Genomic DNA, 14,582 nt, shown 5'->3' with positions numbered 1-14,582 from the left:
AAAAAAAAAAAAAAAAAAAAAAAACGCGTTCAGTAGATTCATTTAGTAAAATGAGTAACAGTTTCAAAAAGTACTTAAGGTAGTCTTACTGGCAGGATATTCAGTGAGATGTTGTTAAGTTAGAAAAGGAAAGTGGAAGTGATTTTAATATATATGGACTTCCATTTGTGTTCCATTCCTTGTGCAATGAAGTAAGTATAGTTAATTGATATGTATTGTCTTTTAAGCTTGCTGTTTTTATATTAATTTTAACATTTCTGTTTTTATTATACTTACTGTTTCATTATGCTTGCCCTGACATATGAAAGAGAAACCCACAATAATGTTCATATACAATATCTTAAAGTCAGTTCGATCTAGGTAAATATTAATAGTGGAACTTGGGTTGATGATTCCAGAAACAAATTTTGGAAACTCAAGAATAAGAAAACGAATTTTTAAGAAGCATATATTTTATGGATGTGCAATTATAATTATCCTATTGTTACAGTTGGTAGTATCTTTACTTCTCTGCCTTCTGGACTGGATCATGGCCTTACCTCTAAAGACACTGCTCCAACCATTTCATGCTACGGGAGCAGAAAGTGATAAAACAGAAAAATCTGTTCTCAATTGCATTTATAAGGTAAACTTTCTTGCTTTATTATTTATTTGGTAACCAAGAATTTTTAAAACCTAGTGAAATAACATTTCTCAGTATAACGTTTTATTCTTTTAGAGCTAGAAAATTTCTAAGGACACAGATTTAGCTTACAATGCCTAAGGGTAATTTAAAAATACTTCCTACAAGACACTGTTGTTTCATTGCAAAATTTTGAAAGGAATTAGATCATTGTTACATATGAGTATAATTCAATTTTAGTCATTCTTTGTAAGAGGTATTAAATTTTACCTTGATTTTTTTTTTTTCTTTTTTTGAAACGGAGTTTCGCTCTTGTCGCCCAGGCTGGAGTGCAATGGCTCAGTCTCGGCTCACTGCAACCTCCGTCTCTTGGGTTCAAGCAATTCTCTTGCCTCAGTCTCCTGAGTAGCTGGGATTACAGGCGCCCACCACCACACCTGGCTAATTTTTGTATTTTTAGTAGACACAGGGTTTTGCCACGTTGGCCAGGCTGGTCTGGAACTCCTGATCTCAGGTGATCCACCTGACTCGGCCTCCCAAAGCACTGGGATTACAGGCATAAGCCACCACGCCCAGCGTAATGTTTTAAAATATTTAAAATATTTGCAAAGCTCTTGTGTTACCGGTTGATTTTTATCTTCCTTTAACTTTTATGTATTTATTTATTTATTTTTTAAGTAAAACTGGGTGTTTTCTTTTCCCCTGTATTTTCAGGTTTTACATGGGTGTGTTTATGGAGCTCAGTGTTTTAGCAATCCAAGGTATTTTCCCATGAGCCTCTCTGATTTGGCATCTGTAGATTATGATCCTTTTATGCATTTGGAAAATCTGAAAGAGCCTGAACCTCTGCACTCTCCTGACTCAGAACGATCTTCTAAACTCCAGCCAGTAACAGAAGGTAACATGAATTCTCTTCAGGACAATATTGTTGCTTGGGTTCTCTCTCTCAAGGTATATAACTTGAGGCCATGGGTGGAAATGTTGGAGAAGGAGAATAGTCTTACTTTGTAGTTGTTTAACCATGTATGTATAGCACAAGTTCATTATTAATTAAAGAAATAACTTCACATGCACAATTACTAATATTATATGTTGACATTCCTTTTATGCAAATTCAGTATTCCTTATCTGAAGTGCATGGGACCAGAAGTGTTAAAGATTTGGGATTTTTTCACCTTTTGGAATATTTGCATTATACTTATCAGTTGAGCATCCCTAATCTGAAAATCCAAAATCTGTAATGCTCCAATGAGCATTTCCTTTGAGCATCATGTCAACACTCAAAATTTTTGGATTTCAGATTTTCAGATTAGGGATACTCAACATGCACTTCTGGCTAAATTATTCTCAGAAGTTCTTTTTGATATTTTGTATATAATGGAATTTATATAGAATAAAAAATTTAGTTTTGGAGTCTGACCTGAATTTTGACTCTCAATTGCTGAGTATCTGTTTTCTTATTTGTAAATGCAGATAATATTAGTTTCCTCTAATTTTTTTTAAGTACTAAGTAAGATAATATATGTAAAGCCCTTTGCACAATCCTTACTTAGTACATAGTTAACTCAGTAACATTTTTAAGCCACGTTGTTTCTACATTTAGAGCATTCTCTCTCTGATAGAAGAGAAAGATATAATAGAAGCAAATAACATTATAATATGAGTATAACAATAGAAGCATATATAAGATATAGAGGTAAACTAGAGGAACCCAGCAATTGCTGAAGGTTTTAAGAAGGGGAGATACATGATATAATTTATATTAAGAGCACTTTTGATAATAGTATTTTATAGGAGTCGGTAAATTATGGCCCATGCCTACTGCCTGTTTTTATAGTTTTATTGTTATACATCCATATTGTCATTATGGCTACTTTTGTATAACAACAGCAGTATTGAGTAACAGAGATTGTGTGGCTCACAAAACCACAAATATTTATTATCTGGCCCTTTATAGAAAAAGTTTACTGACTCCTAGTATATTAGATTGAATTGGCCAGTTAACTCAGAAGCAGAGCGACCAATTCTGAGGCTGTTACAGTAGGTTAAGCAACAGCTGCTGAAGGCTTAAACTAAATTTTTTGTTGAGTTACTGAAGAATGATAGTAGGAATGGAAGGACAAGGTGAACTTGAGACGTATGTAGGACGTAAAGTCAGAAGGCTTTTGTAAAGAGAAGAGGAATCTAAAATAGGTTTCTGACTTGGAGATTAGTTAGATTTTCCCCAAACTAGAATAATCTTACTAGAGTAAGAGTATTAGAGAAAGTACAGATTTGGGAGGGAAAATTAGTAGGGCAGTTGGAAATGGTTTAGTGTGGGGGAGCTACTAGATATTCATGTGAAAACATCTAATGGACAGTTAGTTGTATATACAAATCTACATCTTAGGTCTTTGTTATGAATATATATTTACATGTGTGGGTTCTGAGAAGAAAACATTGGAAAGGAAGGAAAATCAGGAGAGAGTAATTTCTCAGAAACCAAGAGAAGTTTTTTTGTTTGTTTGTTTTTTGTTTTGTTTTGTTTTTGAGGTGGAATCTCACTCTGTCACCCAGGCTTGAGTGCAGTGGCGCCATCTCATCTGCCTGCAACTTCCGCTTCCTGGGTTCAAGTGATTCTCCTATCTCAGCCTCCCAAGTAGCTGGGACTACAGGCATGCGCCACTGCGCCCAACTAATTTTTTTTATTTTTAGTAGAGACCAGGTTTCACCATATTGGCCAGGCTGGTCTCGAACTCCTGACCTCGTGATTCGCCTGCCTCGGCCTCCCAAAATGTTGGGATTACAAGCGTTAGCCACCGCGTCTGGCCGAGAAAACTTTTAAAAGGTTAGCCAACAGTGTTAAATGATAGATCAAGTACAAAGGTAATGACAAATGTATCAGCTTTAGTTCACCAGAGAAGTAGGCAGAGTCAGATGGCTGTGGTTTGAGGAGCAAGCAGGAAATAAGACAATGGAGTTGGCTGGCTGCAGTGGCTCATGCCTGTAATCCCAGCACTTTGGGAGGCTGAGGCAGGTGAATCACCCAAGGTCGGGAGTTCCAGACCAACCTGACCAACATGGTGAAAACCCATCTCTACAGCAGGGCGTGGTGGCGCATGCCTGTAATCCCAACTACTCAGGAGGCTGAGGCAGGAGAATCGCTTGAACTGGGAGGTGGAAGTTGCCGTGAGCCGAGGTCGCGCCATTGCACTCCAGCCTGGGCAACAAGAGTGAAACTCCGGCTTTAAAAAAAATAAATAAATAAAGACAGCAGAGTCATCCATGGAAAGTATTCTTTAAAGAAGCTTGACTTTAAAAATAAGTAAATAAAGGAAACAAAAATGCAATAAAACGGTTGATAAGCTAAAGGATGATTTAGGGTTAAAAGTTTTAGGGATGAAGAGAGTTGAACTTATTTATAAGCTGAGAAGAAAGTAAGTGGGAAGGGTATCATTAATAGAGTGAAGTCCGTGAGGGGATGAGCTAGAAAGTATAGGTGCTAGGATTAGCCCTTCTTCTGAGACCACAAAGAAGATGATTTAAGTAATTAAGATAATTGACAGAAGTTACTGAGGGCCTAAGAGAAAACAAAACCCACAAAGTTTTGGTTGCACCTATCAACAATTAGTAAGATGGGTGTGGCAGCGAAATACAAAGGAGCTGTGGATTTGAGAATATTGGTATACAGCTTAGCCATGGAACCTAGGCTTGATAAGGATCAAACTGCTGGCAGGAAGTGGTTAGCTTTAAGTTGGGAGAAAATAGAGTGATCTAGAGAGTCATAAAGTAGATATGGTTGGTAATAAGAAGTTAGAGCAGTGGTTGTCAGCCTTGGCTGCATATTAGAATACTGATGTTCCAGTCCCATCCATAGAGATTTTGATATCTTAATCTGGGATTTGCTGAGATTGTTTAAAGCTCTGCATGTGACTATTATGCAGCCACAGTTGAGAACCACTGAGAGCATCATTAGTATATTAGGACAGTTATTTTTAAAACTTTTTTTAGGTAGCAGAACCTCTTCAAATAAATTGTATAAGGAAGCTCAGTTTGGAAAACTTTAAAAAATAGAACCACAGCAGAGTGGAGGTGTGGGGTACTACCAGTTTCTTCCTGTCCATCTCTAAGGGCCTTCTCCAAGAACTTTACAAAACACAATTGGGAAGTCACTACACTAGGAGGTTGTGGTCAAAGAGTGGACTAGTAAGGAAACGTTTGATTTTTAAAGGTAGAATAGTTACAAATGAATAAAACATCTAAGATGTGTCCATGATAATGTATTGATGGCATACAATGAAAGTGAAAGTATGAACTTAGAGGCCAAGGAAGTTGAGCTAGGGTTTTGGTTTGACCATAAGGTACAGATAGTTTGTCTGGAACATAAATACCCTATGAAATAGGAATTTAAGATTTAAATTGTTTCTCAAATATAAAAGGGGTATAACAAGCAGTATAAAGCAAAAAAAAAAAAATAGATAAAAGTTTATATAAGCAATTTAAAATTATATTTTAGATTTAACATAATAAGATACCATGTTTATTTTACTTAAAATATGGTTATGTGAAAATACTAGTTGACCTTTGCACATTTAAGGTATAAAATGGCAGTTTTTATTCAAGACAGCAGAGTATGTTTCAAACAAAGCAATAGAGTTTGCTTAGGTCAAAGGAAGTTTTAATTTTCGATTTTGTACAAAATTTACCGTACCAATATCAAACAGTCACTGTAAAAGAAGCAAAGGAAAATATGTGAATAGATTAGCTTAATATTGATATCAAATACTCTGTGCAGTGTCCTTCTCTAAATGTATCAAGTTGTTCCCTTTGGACTTCCTCAAAGGTTTTAAGGACAGAACCTTTAAGTTTTAAGTGCAGAACCTTTTAGGAACAGCTGTGAGCTAACAGCACCTAATTCTCTGGTCTGTAGTGACTACATGCTCTGGGTGTTTTTTAATGTGGCAAAAATGAGTGATCATTGTGCCCTTGTCTAAGGCGTGTTTCATCATCTTCAAGTACTTTTTTGGCCAAAGAATTCTAAACATTGAGTGTCGCTAATAAGCTCAGTATTGGATTGAACAAGTCTGATTTGAGAACTATTGGCAGGAGTATCTGTAATTATTAAATTTACTAAAGCATAAAGCAAGGTAGTGAAGTTGGCTTTTTGTCAAATGGCAGTAGTCTTATTAGCAAAAAGTCATCATTTGCTGGGTCAGAGTGAAAGGAGGCTCCGAAGGATTCATTCTGTCCTAATTATAGTTTCACCTATACTTATTATGCAAAGCTAATATTTAAAGCATTTGCCAAAATTAACTTCCTCTGCGTGTTCTATTACAGTGCAGTGAATTGCAGCAGCTTTTTATGTCTTGCTGCTTTTGTATTCCATAATAACCTGTAATTACGGGTTTGCTGCAAATGCTGTAGGGTTTGTTTAATCTGACAATCTGAAAAGACAACCCTGAATAGACTTACACAAAGCCTTAGAAGCATCGATATCTCCATTTTACATTTTCTCACAAGACTGGTTATTTTAGAATTTTATTTTAAATATCTAAACTAGAGAAATTCATGTCTTCTTTATATCTTGGTAGATAAGTAGAAAAGAGATATGTATGTTCTATAGTTTATAGCTCAAAAATAAGTAAATAAGTTTAGTGCCCAGTTAACAATTTGAGAGATTTTTATACTTTTATATATAGACATATATCCTGAATTTAGAGAAGCAACTTAGGGCAGAAAATGCTTTACCTATATCTGAGATTTAAATTTATTCTTTTCATGTTTTCAATGTGGGTAATTATGACAGACTTGTGAACAAGCTCATTTAAACTGCGTACTCACTGTCTCTACCTTTGGGAAGAAGATATATGGGATGGACTGGTACCTGGGCTTGGAGGTTTATGTTTTAAGGAAAGACCTGGCTCATTCTTGGAGTTTATTTATAAGTAGGTTTGAAAAAGAAACTCATAAGACCTATGTTACTTATAATGCTCTTTAAATTGAATGATTTTTTATTGTTTCTGTTATTTCCAGTTTTGTATGTAAGAGTTTTTAACTCATCTTTACAAATAAATATGCAATTCTTACAGAAAAATGGAGTTTAAGGAATCTTATGTATTTGTGATCATGAATCATAGAGCAAGTCAAAGCCAGGGATTCTTCTCTTTTCTATGGTTGTTTCTTTTAAATTATATTCTTTCCCTTCTTCAGAATGTAAACTTCTATGTTATGCAAAGAGGATTTAATGCTTAAAATGAGTCATCTATTTAAGTATATCACTCAGAAGGGAGAATGAAGAATAGAAAAATCTTTTTCTATATTAAAAATTTTTAAATGACTAGTTTTAATTTTTGTTACCATTTAAATTCGATTTAGTCTTGATATTTTCCATTGATCTTTGCTTTTATTTAGTAATTTATGCTAGGTATACTTTTTTGAATTTCTTATACACAGAGAAAATAAATTTTGAATTCATTGTTTCCATATCTCACAAAGAAAAAGACAGTTTAACAAAAGAGAAAAAAGTATGGAAATTAGAGCTACGGTAAAGAGGGAAATAACACTGAGCTGGGAAGCAAAAGACATCTCCTATGGTAGGCAAATCACTTAACTTTGCAAACCCATTTGTCCTCATGTGCAAAATGAGGACTACCAGCTAAATTATCCCCTGATAGTGTGAACATTTTTTATATTCTAGGTTACAATTAGGGAAGGGAAAGCAAACACTAGATTCAAGCTGTTTCTTGTCATATAGCTCAAAATACTTTTACTTTGCTTACATTCTTAAAACAAAGGATTGAATTAGAGTTAATCATTTAGTGTTATTAATCTAGTGTTGAATGGCTGGTTATTAGTAACAATCATAAAATAATTTTAAAATTTCAATATAATTGGAACTTTTATTTATTTATTTTATTTTTTATTTTTTTAAGACAGAGCCTCACTCTTATTACCCAGGCTGGAGTGCAATGGCGTGATCTCAGTTCACTGCAACCTCCGCCTGCCAGGTTCAAGTGATTCTCCTGCCTCAGCCTCCCGAGTAGCAGGGACTACAGGTGGGCACCACCACACCCAGCTAATTTTTGTATTTTTTGGTAGAGACACGGTATCACCATGTTGGCCAGGCTGGTCTCAAACTACTGACCTCAGGTGATTGGCCCGCCTCGGCCTCCCAAAGTGCTGGGATTACAGGTGTGAGCCACCACACCCAGCCATTAATTGGAACTTTTAAACTAAGAAATGTTTGGCCGGGTGCGTCACTCACACCTGTAATCCCAGCACTTTGGGAGGCCCTGACTAGTGGATCACTTGGGGTCAAGAGTTCAAGACCATCCTGGCCAACATGGTGAAGCCTCTTCTCTAATACAAAAATTATCCAGGCGTGGTGGCACATGCTTGTAATACCAGCTATTTGGGAAGCTGAGGCACGAGAATTGCTTGAACTCAGGAGGCAGAGGCTGCAGTGAGCCGAGATCGTGCCATTGCACTCCAGCCTGGGTGACACAGCAAGACTCTGTCTCAAACAAAAACCAATAAATAAACTAAGAAATGTTTATATTTACATGTATGTAGATATAACTTGGTTGATAATGGGAAATTAAAATTTTGATACTCTGACATTTTAAAAGCAACCAAAGCCCAAAGGAAACTATTCTTTTTTGGAATTGGAGAAGATGGTATTAACATTAATGGCATAGCAGCTGGATGGTTGGTTTGCCTGTACCCAGTGGTATTGGTTCTGAATCTTGAAGGCTAAAGCCTTGAAATGTAAGACTATTCTTTTCTCTTGCCTCTTTTAAAGTGATTATACCGGCCGGGCGCGGTGGCTCAAGCCTGTAATCCCAGCACTTTGGGAGGCCGAGGAGATCGAGACCATCCTGGCTAACATGGTGAAACCCCGTCTCTACTAAAAAATACAAAAAACTAGCCGGGCGAGGTGGCGGGCGCCTGTAGTCCCAGCTACTCGGGAGGCTGAGGCAGGAGAATGTCGTAAACCCGGGAGGCGGAGCTTGCAGTGAGCTGAGATCCAGCCCCTGCCCTCCAGCCGGGGGGACAGAGCGAGCCTCCGTCTAAAAAAAAAAAAAAAAAAGAGAGATTATACCATCAATGCACAAACTGGTCTCCCTTTTTTTTGAGTTAGGTTTATTGAGGTATACTTTACATAAAATACTCTTTTTTGATGAGGGAATTTTTTTATTTATTGAGGTATAGTTTACATAAAATAAAATATTCTTTTTTGGTGAGGGAATTTTTCATATTGATTATGTTGGTGGTTACACAATTATATACAATTACCAAAAGTCATCAAACTAAACACGTAAAATTGGGCATGTATGTAAATCAGAACATTCTTAAATCTGTATCGGGCCCGGCTCGGTGGCTCACACCTGTAATCCCAGCACTTTGGGAGGCCAAGGTGGGGGATCACGAGGTCAAGAGGTCAAGACCAGGCTGGCCAACATGGTGAAACCCTGCCTCTACTAAAAATACAAAAATTATCTGGGTGTGGCAGCGTGCCCCTGTAGTCCCAGGCTGCTCGGCAGGCTGAGCAGGAGAATCACTTGAACCCGGGAGGCGGAGATTGTAGTGAGCCAATATCGCGCCACTGCACCCCAGCCTGGGAGGCAGAGTGAGACTCCATCTCAAAAATAAAAAAATAAAAAATTTTAAAAATCTGTGTTTATTGTGACAAATCCTTATTTGTTCTGACAGGCCCTAGTGTTCCCAACTGATTAACTGTCAGAGAATATAAATACTCAGACAAGATCACTCTGTTACTGTGGTAGAATAATACAGAAACACAATCACTCTGTAATTACGTCTAAAATTAAGTAGAGACAAGAATGTTTTAAATACACACACACACACACACACACACACACAGACATCCCTACCTAAACATCCTAACATGAATGACTAATGCTTCTTTACCAAAGACAACTCTCCTCCTACCTGTTAGATGAAACGCATTAAGGCAACAGTCAACTAGTTGTCCCCACTTCCTGACACCACTCAATCCCAAACTGGCTTCCACATCAACACCCCTCAGAGTCACAGTCTTTAGCCCTCCTTAGATTGGCAGTCTTTAACTAGTTGGCTTTGACAAATTATTGTCTATCTCCTGTCTCCTTTTCCTCATTACTCTCTCTGTGTTCCCTGTCTTCCTTCTCCCCCTCTCCTCCCTTTTCGTCCTTCTTCAGATTCTGACATTGGGCATCTTGCCTTTCCAAGCCTCTTAAACTACTATATTCTTTGAGTTTTCTCTTTCGACTGTTCCCTATGATTTTTTAGTTATTTGTATGAATATGCTTCTTACCTGTTTTCCTCCCTATTGTACTTGAGGAAAAAAAAATATTTCTTGCATATAACTGACTGCTAGACTATACCACATTGACCCTGAAGAATACCTTAGAAAAATATAAGTAGGTCCAGCAAATATTTTGTTTTAAAATAAAATCTCTTGTGCATACAGGTACTGGCTATACTGACTTGCTGTTTAAATTTATTCTGATTCCCAGAGTTTACTTGGAATGTCACCTTTTCTGAAACATTTTTACATTATATGTAAAAGTCAGATTTAAATGACATTTAAGGCATCTACAAACTGTCTCTGAATCTGGAATCTATTAATGGAGATAAGAAACTTATCAGTTGAACAGATTTCATTGTGTTTTGTTTTGTTTTGTTTTGTTTTGTTGTTGTTGGAGACATGGTCTTGCTTTGACACCCGGGCTGGAGTGCAGTGGCCACCACGCTGGGCTAATTTTAGTATTACTGTTGTTATTTTTTTTTATAGAGACATAGTCTCCCTATGTTGCCCAGGCTGGTCTCAAGCTACTAGGCTCAAGCAATCCTCCCACCTCAGCCTCCCAAAGTGCTGAGATTACAGACATGTGTTACAGCGCCTGGCCATCTTTGGCTTTTTAACGTGCATTAGGGATTTCATGATTGGTTTATAATACTGCTGATTCTTCAAAAGTGATCCATATATAAGGGCCTTGGTTTAAATTATGGACCCATTAGCAAAAATTTCAGAAAGGGCTTCCTTATAAACAAAACTTCATCAAATAATGGTTTTCCTCCTTTTTTGCCATCATTACTGTGATATGGAATCTAAATTGGAAATATTAACAATGTGATAAAATCCCTGTTTGTTGTCTAATGTTTCATTGTCTAATGTTTCATTTTCATATGATTCCCTAGGAAGCAGCAATATTCCCATTCATTTATATTTTTTATTTCCAGTGAAAACTCAAATGCAGCATGGATTAATCTCTATAGCAGCCCGCACTGTTATTACACATCTGGTAAATCACCTGGGCCATTATCCAATGAGTGGTGGTCCTGCTATGCTAACAAGTCAGGTGTGTGAAAATCACGACAACCATTACAGTGAAAGTACTGAACTTTCTCCTGAACTCTTTGAGAGTCCAAATATCCAGTTCTTTGTGTTAAATAATACAACCTTAGTGTCCTGTATCCAGATCAGATCAGAAGAGAATATGCCTGGAGGAGGTTTATCTGCTGGCCTTGCATCAGCCAATTCAAATGTCAGAATCATAGTACGTGATCTCTCTGGAAAATATTCATGGGATTCTGCTATACTGTATGGCCCACCTTCTGTAAGTGGCTTGTCAGAACCTACATCTTTGATGCTTTCGTTGTCTCACCAAGAGAAGCCAGAAGAGCCTCCAACATCTAATGAATGCTTAGAAGATATAACAGTAAAAGATGGACTTTCTCTCCAGTTTAAAAGATTTAGAGAAACTGTACCAACTTGGGATACAATAAGAGATGAAGAAGATGTTCTTGATGAGCTCTTGCAGTATTTGGGTGTTACTAGTCCTGAATGCTTACAGAGAACTGGAATCTCACTTAATATTCCTGCTCCACAACCTGTGTGCATTTCTGAAAAACAAGAAAATGATGTTATTAATGCTATCCTTAAGCAACATACAGAAGAAAAAGAATTTGTTGAGAAGCACTTTAATGACTTAAACATGAAAGCTGTGGAACAAGATGAACCAATACCTCAGAAACCTCAGTCAGCATTTTATTATTGCAGATTGCTTCTTAGTATATTGGGAATGAATTCCTGGGACAAACGGTAAGCATAAGGGAGAATTTTTTTCTGTTTTTTTTTTTTTCGGTCTTATTCATCTTCTGATGAAGCATTTTATTTTCTGTTCTTTTCCTTACTAAATTGTATCTACCAATTAGTTCTTTGACTCATTTTTTTGCAGATTTTTTTTTTGAGGCCACTGAGTTATATTGGGATTCAGAGGAATAAAATAATCCAGCAAATTATCAATATTTTCAAAATGACTAGTAGAACTATTTGACTTAGAAATTATGGCTCATTTTTCAACCTTCCTGTAAGCCTAATAATTTTTTTTTAGAAACCGCAGTATGATTACTTCTGGTTTGAATCAGGGAAATTAACTCAAGATTCAAGATAAAATCAAAAAAAGAATCTGAAGTTAAAAATTTTTTTTCTGATGCATGTTACAAAACCTTGTTAAAAACTTACAATAAACTCATGAGGTATTCAAGTAAGTTAGGTAGGAGCTAAATGAAAAGAACAATAGGCTTAAATCAGAAGACCTAGCTTAAAGTTACTTAACTTTTGAGCCTCAGGCTGCAGTCTACAAATTGAGAGTAGTTCCCACCTCACATACTGGGAATAATTAAATTAGATAATGTACATAAAACACTGGCATTGTACACTAATGTAGAGCATTATTAACATACATTTAGGTTTTAATTCCTATGTCACGAAACCCTGTAGGTAGTGGAAGGAGTGGTAATGTATTGTCATTTGTCAATTTATGGTAGGAGGGGAAGCTCAGATGTCAATGAACGAATAAATCTTAAAGTAATTCAAATGCATGTCAAGCATTGAAATAGAGTTCTGCTTGTTTGCTTAGTGTTTATACTCTTACTTGATTTAAACTCTTCCACTTATTAGAAGGGAATATCCTCTGCCTTATAGGAAAGCCTCTTATTAGAAGGGAGTAAGGAATATAGGGAAGCCATTTATTAGAAGAGAATATCCTCTGCCTTATAGGAAACGTTATATCTCAGGAACAGTTTGCCATATGGTATGAGCAAATATAGGTAATTGCCACTCAGTTATCGTATAAATGCATTCTACTCTCTTTTGCTGTAGAATGGTCCATATGTTGTCCCTTGGGAAAAATTAAAGATGAGAAGCTGTATTTTACTTCAGCAAGCATTGATTTTATGAAAATAATTTGTACATATTTAGCACCCATGGAAGGGATTTGGTAAAATTATTCACTGCTTTGTAGTCTAAAAATTATCAAACAAGGAAGAAAGAAAATTCCATCTGGATTACACTTGCTCCTTGGTAATGATTTAGATTCTGTGAATATTTTATTTCTCATGAGGTACAACTTTCTCACATTTTTATGAGACTCTTGAAAAGAACCTACAAAGTACTTTTATCCATTTTCCTAGATAAGAGTTTAGGAGGCTCACAGCATCTGCAAGGAAAGATTGAAGTGGCCAATTGATATGATCCACTAGCAGAAATGTATGAAGGCCTGGTGGAAATAATGACATATATTCTTTACGTTTTTTTTAGGGTCTGTTCTCCTTTGTGTTAGAAGTATGAAAAGGCAAGAAAAGTATAAAAGTTGCATGAGTAGAGTGGAAAGTATTTCCGGGACTGTCATGTCATTCACTGCAAAGGTGATGAAAATGTTTATAAATCTCTCTATTTAGGAGGAGCTTTCATCTCCTGAAGAAAAATGAAAAGCTACTTAGAGAACTTAGGAACTTGGATTCAAGGCAGTGGTAAGTTGTTGGAAAATCTTCACATAACTAGCAACTCTTAGGTATTTCTCTGTTTAGAATAATACTGTGAATAATATTTTAAATAGTGTATAATACTATGTTACTGATTTATAACTTTCTGAGCAATAATTTTTTTAGAAAATTTTAGGACTGCATAGAATGTTAGGTATCTTTGAATTGTTTATTTATGCCTTTTTTTTTTTTTTTTTTTTTTGGAGACAGAGTCTCGCACTGCCGCCCAGGCCGGAGTGCAGTGGCGTGATCTCGGCTCAGCCTCCGGAGTAGCTGGGACTACAGGCGCTCGCTACCATGTCCGGCTAATTTTTTTTTTTATTTTTTAGCGGAGACGGGGTTTCACCGTGTTAGCTAGAATGGTCTCGATCTCCTGACCTCGTGATCTGCCCGCCTCAGCCTCCCAAAGTGCTGGAATTACAGGCATGAGCCATTGCGCCCAGCTTGTTTATGCCTTTTTTATGCATTTCAGAATCATCTTTTGAATCACAGAAAACTAATTGGACCTGTAAAATGTCCTTTGGTTTTTCCCATATTTAGACAAACCTTAGTCACATCTCTCATGAATTAAATCCAGTGATTCTGACGGATTGGGAAGCAGGTTTGAAAAAAGCTACCCACAGGAATGCATAGTGAATAAGATGATTCAGACCATTCCCACATCAAACAATTCTTTATCTTCCTCCTCTCTTCTTTAAAATTTCTGTATTGAGCCATCTTTTCTTGCTCACCTTCAGTTTGAGAAAAGCCTTCTTTTTAAATCTATTTGTATATCTGCTTTCTGCCATCTCTGCCTGCTTTAGGATCGTCTTCAAAAAGTTATCTCCTCTTTATATTTCTTCTTGTTCCTCTTAATAAACATGTTTGTTATCTGCCTTTAAACAAAACAAAGCATAAAACAAAACTTTCCTCAGTTACTCTACTTTCCAGCTGTAGTCCTATCCAAATCTCTCATTCCTTTTACTGCCAAATGTATAGAGAAATATAATCTTTACTCACTTCCTGTAATTTCTAACTGGTTTTGATTGTTGTTTTTAGCTTTTCTCAAAATGATCTTAGAATAATTATTTGGTTATTATGGAAAATATAAAACAAAAATATAATCCATATAACACTGTACTACTTTTTTTTTTTTTTTTTTTTTTTTTTT

The 14,582-nt window shown here is 36.3% G+C and overlaps 1 protein-coding gene across 1 annotated transcript in view; it reads left to right on the top strand.

The window, feature by feature from the left end:
* The window catches only part of RALGAPA1 (Ral GTPase activating protein catalytic subunit alpha 1), a 301,694-nt gene that overhangs the window by 198,003 nt on the left and 89,109 nt on the right, over positions 1 to 14,582 (top strand). Inside the window, exons 33-36 of the mRNA XM_017858547.1 lie at positions 491 to 625; positions 1,337 to 1,520; positions 10,847 to 11,708; positions 13,349 to 13,420. Coding sequence (XP_017714036.1) covers positions 491 to 625; positions 1,337 to 1,520; positions 10,847 to 11,708; positions 13,349 to 13,420 — 1,253 coding nt within the window. The remainder of the gene's footprint in view (positions 1 to 490; positions 626 to 1,336; positions 1,521 to 10,846; positions 11,709 to 13,348; positions 13,421 to 14,582) is intronic.

The sequence above is a fragment of the Rhinopithecus bieti genome, unplaced genomic scaffold (genome assembly GCF_001698545.2).
Source record: "Rhinopithecus bieti isolate Rb0 unplaced genomic scaffold, ASM169854v2 scaffold_2435, whole genome shotgun sequence".
NCBI lineage: Eukaryota > Metazoa > Chordata > Mammalia > Primates > Cercopithecidae > Rhinopithecus > Rhinopithecus bieti.
Note: the sequence above shows the minus strand (reverse complement) of the source record. Positions and strands in the feature narration are given on the sequence as shown.